The sequence below is a fragment of the Cynoglossus semilaevis genome, chromosome 12, assembly GCF_000523025.1.
Source record: "Cynoglossus semilaevis isolate Cse_v1.0 chromosome 12, Cse_v1.0, whole genome shotgun sequence".
NCBI lineage: Eukaryota > Metazoa > Chordata > Actinopteri > Pleuronectiformes > Cynoglossidae > Cynoglossus > Cynoglossus semilaevis.
In genome coordinates, this window is record NC_024318.1 from 16,119,554 (window position 1) to 16,128,192 (window position 8,639).

Genomic DNA, 8,639 nt, shown 5'->3' on the forward strand with positions numbered 1-8,639 from the left:
GAGGTTGCGTATTTTCCACATATTTTCTAAATACATAGTTTAAAAGACAGTATTAGAAAAAAATGCTAATTAGCACTAGCAGTTTTCATATTTCTCAAATATATAATAATTAATAATCATTATATATTTGAGAAATATGAAAACTGCTGCTCTACAAATACCGCTACACTATTAAAACGCTTTAACGTCACTCACCCAGCACATTTAAAACATAAAAATAGTATTTACGCCACAACATTAAATTAGAATGTGTTTTTTTCTTCTTTTTTTCTTTTCTTTTTTGCATGTCTAGTGTTGTCACAGTGACAAAACACTGACATAATGATATGGAACGCGAGATCAAAGCTTATGGGAGAAAGAATAGAAACGATCCAAAATAATTAGATTATATAATAAAATTAATTGATTTACATATTTACATTTGTGTCCCTTGAATGGTAATCATTTGCAAAATGTAGTTTAAAAAAAAGCTACAATGTTCTTTTTGCTATAGCACTTATAATCTGTACTGCGCTTTGCTACTCTAACAATTGTGAATTTACACACGAAATAAAGTACTGTTCTTATTTTTAAATTAGAAAAAGACGACAGCATTGTTGTTATCTTTTGTGTCCTATAGGTGTCAGTGTTGTAAAGCAGTGATGGTTTTCTAATTATGAAACGAGAGTTGTTGGAATACATGATTTAATCATCATGTATAAAGACATTTGTGTCAATCGGTACTGTTGTTTGATGTGGATGAAATACCTTATGACGTCAGCATTCGTGAATAAGTAATATTGGGATGGGTCTTGATTATGCTTTTCTATCATATTGAATTCATGGATTCAGGAATGATGGAGAGATTAATACTTACTGTGGGGTTTGGTACATATTATATCATTAAAAATATTCTTGTAAACGACAATTTATATGAGTCTATTAGACTATCATCAGAAGTGTCTGGTTTTCAGATACAGACATCATACCATCTATTTTAGCCCTTCCATTTTAGGTGTCGTTGCATGAAAAGGAAGTTGAATGTGAAGGTAGGGAAGCAATCGTTTCACAACATGAACAATGAGTTGTAATGAGTTACTGGTGGTGCCAGCCCTGATTGGCCACTCCAGGGACATCCAGGCTTAATAAACCCCACCAACATTAAAGATGGAGTCTAAACTTCTTGATGACAGCACTGCCAACACCTGCTGTGTATTATCTCATGTATTATCCCTTTTGAGCAGATGCAGGAGTGACAATCCCTTTGTTAATAATTCCTCGCTTCATACCAGGTGATTACGTTCACCACATGTCTTTTATCTGGGTAGATTAGGGTAGTAAGATATTTTTGGTTGCTGTGTTGGGAGACCTTCATATCGCTTTTTATTACCAAGATTCTTAGCACTGGGCTGCTGGCATTGTTTGGGTGTGATAAAGGTGTGGAGTGCAGATTTCAGTGAAGTCGAGGTTGCCCTCAGGCTCAGGCGTAACAGACAGTGACATTATACACAATGAGAATTATTCAACGTCAAAAAAAAAAAAAAGTACAGTTTACATATGCACACACATATTACTCACTCCAAATGGACCTATTAGGAAGTTACTTAATGACTTAATGTCATGCAAAGGCTTAAGATGAAGTTGGTTTTGGAGTGTTCTTATCTCTCTGGTCAACTAAATCCAGAGAGGGTCCAAACGGCCCCAAAGGGCCATTTTAGTTTTCATAGTCATCTGCTGCCATCTAATGGGAGAGTACCAAACAACAACCAGTTACAAAAAAAAAATAGTGACTATTTGGACTACTATTTAAGAATAACTAATGCTTTAAAATAACTTGAATAGAAAACTTTCAGCCATCTGCTTTACTCTATTAAAGTTAATGGGGATTTGTGCTACATTGTCCGGTTTATAGCGATATGCCCTTTTCCAATAAGAACAACAGAACATAAAATCCTTGAAACAATGCTAATTACATTTGGATAAGTGACATCATTGGCGTTTTATATCACTGTGACCAATGCTATCCGACTGCTTGTATTTCTGACATCGAGTAAAGACGCACGATTGCAAATGAAAAAATATATAAAATGGAAGACATTAGTCATGGTTCATTACAATATAAACAATAAAGAATATTTGTTTAATGTCTTTCAATCTCCATTTCTAAAACACTAATATTTGGCATTTAATCTAACTGCAGTAAGAGATAAATCATTACACTGATATGAAGATTTATTTCCATTTGTAAATACAAACAAGGCGGGACAGCGATGAGCGAGACGTCAGCATACCAAAGTTGAAGCTTTATGAACACGGGTAGTGTTTCATTTACCAAAGAAAAGAAGGACGAATCTATATATACAGTCATAAATATCCCCAGTACAACCATTATTAGGAATTTACCCCAGTTAATAAAAAGACTTAAAAAAAAAATCCCTGTTCCATAGTCTGATTTTTTTTTCTCCATATCCCAGGGTTAGTGTCCATTAGAAGGTCCATAGATCCAACTGACCAGGTCAGACTCCAGTATATAGAGAGAAGAAGTAAATATACAAAAGGAAAATGGGATATATGAGAAGGGGCTTCTTGGTTTTGAATTCATCTCCCACCAGCAGTGAAGCAGCGCTGTAGGCAGCCCAGAACACTCCGAACAGCTGGAACATGACAGCCCAAGAACAAAAAGTGTCAGTGCATTTACCAATCAATACCTCAGACTATAAAAGTGTCAACATTAGAGGTGCTGCTATAGAGATAACTCAACACCAACATCATCGTCGTCGTCGTCACATCAGTCCATTTTACACTTATACGACAAAGCCAACACAAATAAATGATAACAATAAAAGCTGCATGTAAGGTACTGGTACAAAGTGACTACTCACACTATTGTAGGCCCACTTTGCTGAGAATTACTCAAAGACAGATGAGTGCCAAAGCCAATGAGTTAAGTCTATGCCAGTTTGTAGATATATTTTCTTTATTGTTGCCACGTACAAACAGCTGCCATGTACTGTCAAATAATTGTTTTTATTATTTATGATAATAAACGGTTATTATCTCTATTTATCATGTGTATTTTCAGGTTATTATTACCAGTGCAAAATTCAGAAAATGAACAAGAAGAAGGGAATCTTGCTGGCTCTATTGTATTGCATTAAAAAAATAGCAGGGCTCTGTACATGGTGAAGCATTAAAACTGGCTTAGTCAATTGCTTCAAAAGGCAACATTTGAGTTGCATCGCAATATATCTACAAATAGTGTGAGACCTGGAAACCTCAAGGCATCATTTCATTTTCATTTTCAAGAAATATAATTGATAAGAAGATTTTAAAAGACAATTAAATAGACAATTAAATAAACCTTCAGGTTAAGAAACGTCTTAACCTGAAGAAGAGCTATTTAAAGTGGCCTCCTGAGAAATACGTATATATCTAGCAAGGATTTTTGCGCAGTCTAGTAGAAATGTCATGTGATGGTGTGATGAGACTTACTTTGATCAACGTAGAGACAACATCGAACGACCTGATCACCGTCAGCATCGGAGCAACGACGATGAGAGGAAGAAGCGAATATCCGATCACTCCAAGAACCTGGCCGTACGAAACCTAGGGAAATCAAAGGGAAACAGAAAATAAAGAGAAATTGTTTATTTAAAAAAATGTGTGGAATACTTTGTGGAACAACGGGAAGTTTAGAGTGTGGTCTGAGGATTTGTGAATAAAGGGTCAGTACTGACCTCGCCACCAAGAACACGGGCCAACAGGAAGATGGTAAGTGAGCCAAATATCCAGATGGTGATAATCCATGAAACCACCTAAGTGATTCAAGAGGGCAAACCACATTTAGTGCTATAACTTAAAGGTACATGAAATACTATAAAATGCTCTACAATAGATCAACTCAGACATGTTCAGCAAAAGTAGATGATTTTTCCCTAGTTATACTGGTGTGTAGCTGAAGTATGCTATAAAATAAAGAATACATTTGATAAAGCTATGTAACCACACACGCTATCAAATGACAGCAGCTACACAGACACAGAAGAGATTTGTGGTTAAGGTGGAGTGACCTACATTATGGTTTTGTTTTGATCATGCCTTTCTTTTTTATCTCAGCTTTTTGTTTACAGTTAAAAATATGTTAGGGCATGTGCATATTCAAAATTAATGATAATGATTCACTTGACTTAAACGATACACATACAGAGATAGAATGCTGCTCACCCTAAACTGTCCATAGATGGAGATCATGGAGAAAAGAAGCACCACGGCCAAAGGGCCCCAGAAGTCTGGGTTGTCTCTGACCACCTGCCGGTTGTAGCCCAGCGATGGCATTGGCATCAGCACACACCGGATCTTGTAGTAGATGTCTTTCAAGTCGATGTCCAACTCTTCCCTGTATGAATGCATACAACCAAGGTTGACAGGTGTGTATGGTTTGCATGCACACTAATCGAATGACCAGCTGTAAATAGATAATGGATAGTGTGTCTTCCCTAAACGCTCTAGTATGTCCAATGGATTTTTTTGTTGTACTACCAATAAGAATGACAATGCTGGGATACTAAAAGCAAAAAAGGATAACTTGTGTTTACAGAGGAGGTCGTTTCTGTAAGAGCAGTTTAATTTAGACTTGGGTATATGCAGTATTTTCCCTATGAAAAATTCTCTAATTAGATGTCTGTGGCTCACGGGTTAAAAAGAGTTTTATATTTTCATAATAATAGATAATATATGATACAATGATATATGTAATATACATTTTATAAATATAATTATATATATATATAATATTAGATAATGTTTTTTATATTTATTTTGATATAAAGTGACAAAGCCCAGAATATTAATTTATTGTTAAGCCTCTAAAAGCACAGCCTTTACGCTGTTAAACTGGCACTCCAGACCCAGGATAATAACCAAGGATTTGTCAACGTTAACATAAATTGCTTCCTTAACTCCTCTTTGAATCCACCTGTATTTTTTGTTTGTTGTTTAATGTACAACCTTTGTTATTAGAATAATTTATTTTTCTGTAAATGGCGCTAGAGAGCAGATTTTTACTTACAGAAGAGGTTTGATTTCTTCACCATCCTCCTCTTCCACTTCCAGCAGCCAGCCATAGCCTCGTTGCCTCAGGAAGGTGGTAGCATAGGGGCCTTTGCCACTGTCACCGCCCATGTTTACCTTAACATCTGGCGTAGTGATGGTACCGCTGAGTTCTGTAAAGAGGAGGGTCATCACATGCTACATGACACATGCTTTATTCACACTTTAAGGTCAAAGCGTTTGGATAAACTTTGTAATGTAGCAGCATCTGGTGGTTATATGTTTGTAGATGCATCCCCAATATTGTCTATTGTTTGTTTGCTGTGGTAAAAAAAAAGTTAGTAAAGTGTGTTGATGTGTAGTTTGTGGCTTCTGATGTTAAAAATGAGATTTTATTTTGGAGTAAACATACACATTCTTCAAAATGAGTAAACATTCATTAAATATTACAATTATTATATATTAAGCTTTCCCATCATTAATGGAATACACTGAAAATGAATATCACTCAGAATTTCAGTGTGAACCGTTACAAACATTATGCAAAAATAATAATTTTAACCAATGCAAACATTAGTGGCCATTATAAATTATCTCAGCAAACATTATCTAAGCAAGGTCGCAAACTCAACGTTTTCTGTAAATGATGAATGACAATTTTAATCTTGTGAAAAATTCGAGTACTTGATATGCCAGAGCTTGTAAAACGTATGAACAAAACATGCTTTGATATGGTTTCATTTGTACCGTAATGACATTTTTGCAATGCAAATAAAGGGGTATTTTCTGCTAAGAGTGGTGCTTTACTTTCAGAATAAATGGTGCACGTATATACATTTAAAATGCAGACGAGAACTTAACTGTAAACCAATATCGAAATGCTTATTTTTAACTTTAAATAGTCGAGATACAACAAGACGGCCGAAAAGAGACACGTAAACAGACTTGTGTTCAACCGGCCTGTTTGGCTGCTGTTAGCATTAGCTTACCCTCAGCTTCTGTCGAAGATACGAACGTAAAGTCTCCGTTGTTTGGGGAGAATTGCATCTTTGTATCGCTGTCACTGCCTAAGGTCGACGGAAAAAGATCTCTTGAATGTCACGTTGTTCTCACGTTGTCTGTTGCAGCCATTGATGTATAATCAAGATACCTATCTGAAAATGGCGAGTTTGTCAATTCTACACGAACCGTCGCCTGGCTAACGCAAGACTTTCTTACTTCCGGGTTACTTCCTGGTTCTGTGGCACACTTAAAAAAACAGTATTGAGAAAAACATTGCTCTTCTATTTTCATTAAAACTTTAACACATGAAAACAGTTCAAGCTTTTGGAGAGGTGATACCCCCAAATGCCTTCATCAGAAATATTTTCCCCAGTGAACCTTTCTAGAATAAAACACATTTTAACAGAGAAATAAAATGACACCTTCATAAATTGTGTCCAGTGTAACTCTGTCTAACACAGTTTGAAGGCCTTAATAATAGCATATCACTTTAATAAAAAAAGGAGCATAGTTACTTCAAGGGTTTTATTGTAGCTCCGTGAGAAAGGCGTCAGCCAAGTAATAAGAGTAGGATTGGTCTGGGAATAAGCATTTCTGCTACTCACACTTTGCGCCAGTGAGAGGCAGTAGTGAATTTAACCTTCGTTGGTCTCCACAAAATACGCAGAAGAATAATATAAGGAACCGCACCCCATCAGTTTTCCAACCAATAGCAGCAGGAGATACTGACTCACTGCTTTTGCCGCTAAATCTAAATCCGGTGCACTGTAGCGCTCTTCTCTCCATTCACTGTTCTGTGGACAAAGTTCCACAAAAAAACGAGTAAGTTAAATTAACACAATATCTAGAATATAATTGTTGTTAACTCGTCGATGGTCGTTTGCGTTTCACTGGGTAGAACGAGCAAAACTAACCGCTTACTTGTGTTGCTGTTACGTCAGGCTAAACACTGTTTTAGTATCTTATATATTAATATACAGACAAAAGACGTATATTATATATACATGTATATCGCCCTACCATCACAGACAAAAAGGTAAATGCCGGTAATTTGTCCATGCTGTCATCATGTATTGTAAAATGTAGCATAACCTCCTTGGGTACCTGTAAAAACCGCGTTAAAATATATTATATTACTCTCATTAGTTTGTCAGAGGTTACCAAATAAAAAAAAATAACTGCCAATTTTAACTGGTTGAATTTAGAGGAAGTACAGTGTTTACATGACCAAATATGCAAAACCTTAACACCGGAAATAATTTGCTTTGTTCATATGAAATTATTAAAAACACTCGAGTGGAAAAAAAGGTTTAAAAGAATCTTCTACTAATTAACATAGCCGTTGTTCAAATCGGTAGCAGACCAAAGTTGTGACTTTAATCAAACACTTTTCCACAGATAAGGCCAAAAATATAACAGTTGTCACAGTCTGTCAAACATGTGAAATGTATACAGCATGCTGCTAATAATAACTCAGAATTTGCTCTCTCCAGCTTCTGAAAATGGGAATCTCTGGACTACTACAGTTTCTCAAAGATGCATCAGAACCAATTAATGTTAAAAAGTACCGAGGTCACACGGTGGCTGTGGACACGTACTGTTGGCTACACAAAGGGGCATTTTCCTGTGCTGACAAGCTGGCCAAAGGAGAACCGACTGACCAGTGAGCACCGACAATATATTTCATTTAATACGTTTAAAATCAGATTTATCCTGCAGTCTATTATTGTCCTTGACTGTAATTTAACAATCTCCTCAACCCAGGTACGTGCGGTACTGCATGACACTTGTGGAGATGCTCCTGACCTATGGCGTCAAACCCGTCCTGGTGTTTGATGGACGCAATCTGCCATCAAAACAAGAGGTGGAAAAGGCTCGCAGAGAGTGAGTATTTCGGCACAACACAGTGGTGATGGAGAATACATACTTATCTCGAAGGTCAGTTTTACTTTACTGAGGGTTGTGAAGCACTGGCGGTGCAGCTGATTGGTCCAATGCCGCTCTGGGGGCAGCAGTGTGTGTGGTTGCTCCAGGGAGGTTGTTGGAGCTGACCCTGTGTGATATGACTAGTGACCTCCGGAGAGCCAGAGGGAGCCAGTGAGCAGTCTATGGTGCTCGTCCTGTGCCGATAACCAGAGACTTTTTTTTTTTTTTAAATTACCTTTCAGTGTAACCTGTGATTTGTTGTGTCTTTGAACCCAAATTAACAACCTAAAATGAAAATTTAAAAATAAGACATAAAAATGTTTACTTGTGTTTTTTTGCATCTGCATATGATGGAATTACCCCACACTACCGCAATTCCAAAAACTTAAACTATGAAACTGAACCTGTTAGAGCCTGCACAAAGCCTCTGAAGAATGTTTTTTTTCTTTCTCTGTTCAGGTTTTAATGAGATGTAACATGAGCTATAACAAGAATCTTAAGATGATTTACCATTGAGGAGCTGACAAATGACATGAGTGGAGAACAAATGCATTAAACCAATCCGCGGCGATTTAAAAAAAACTAACATCGGGATTAATATCTGCGGCGAAGACAATAAGCCAGTGTTTTTCATACTTGGCCAGAAACACGAACAGACAATGCCTGGATTGTTCGAAAGCCTG

General features: G+C 36.7%; 2 protein-coding genes across 3 annotated transcripts in view; one reads left to right on the plus strand and one right to left on the minus strand.

Moving 5' to 3' along the window:
• Positions 1 to 2,089: 2,089 nt before the first annotated feature.
• yipf4 (Yip1 domain family, member 4) lies at positions 2,090 to 6,675 on the minus strand. 2 transcript variants are annotated; one of them, XM_008322464.3, is made up of 6 exons: positions 6,546 to 6,675; positions 5,048 to 5,201; positions 4,204 to 4,375; positions 3,717 to 3,794; positions 3,472 to 3,585; positions 2,090 to 2,633 (listed from the first exon to the last, which is right to left on the minus strand). In XM_008322464.3, the coding sequence occupies exons 2-6, from the start codon at positions 5,158 to 5,160 to the stop codon at positions 2,496 to 2,498; spliced, it is 615 nt and encodes a 204-aa protein (XP_008320686.1). In that variant the 5' UTR covers positions 5,161 to 5,201; positions 6,546 to 6,675; the 3' UTR covers positions 2,090 to 2,495. The 2 variants fall into 2 exon arrangements, with proteins under 2 accessions (XP_008320686.1, XP_008320684.1); XM_008322462.3 differs by lacking the exon at positions 6,546 to 6,675 and adding an exon at positions 6,018 to 6,252.
• A 30-nt stretch (positions 6,676 to 6,705) lies between these two features.
• The window catches only part of exo1 (exonuclease 1), a 7,253-nt gene continuing 5,319 nt past the window's right edge, over positions 6,706 to 8,639 (plus strand). Inside the window, exons 1-3 of the mRNA XM_008322488.3 lie at positions 6,706 to 6,852; positions 7,524 to 7,693; positions 7,795 to 7,914. Coding sequence (XP_008320710.1) covers positions 7,533 to 7,693; positions 7,795 to 7,914 — 281 coding nt within the window. The 5' untranslated portion in view covers positions 6,706 to 6,852; positions 7,524 to 7,532. The remainder of the gene's footprint in view (positions 6,853 to 7,523; positions 7,694 to 7,794; positions 7,915 to 8,639) is intronic.

Excerpts from the sequence above, each read along its gene's own strand:
- yipf4 (XM_008322462.3), bottom strand. The coding sequence starts at position 6,075 with ATGCAATTCTCCCCAAACAACGGAGACTTTACGTTCGTATCTTCGACA. Across the intron at positions 3,586-3,716 it reads CCCGTGTTCTTGGTGGCGAG|GTTTCGTACGGCCAGGTTCT; the intron begins GTCAGTACTGAC and ends TGATTTCCCTAG. Across the intron at positions 2,634-3,471 it reads TTGTCTCTACGTTGATCAAA|CTGTTCGGAGTGTTCTGGGC; the intron begins GTAAGTCTCATC and ends GTCATGTTCCAG.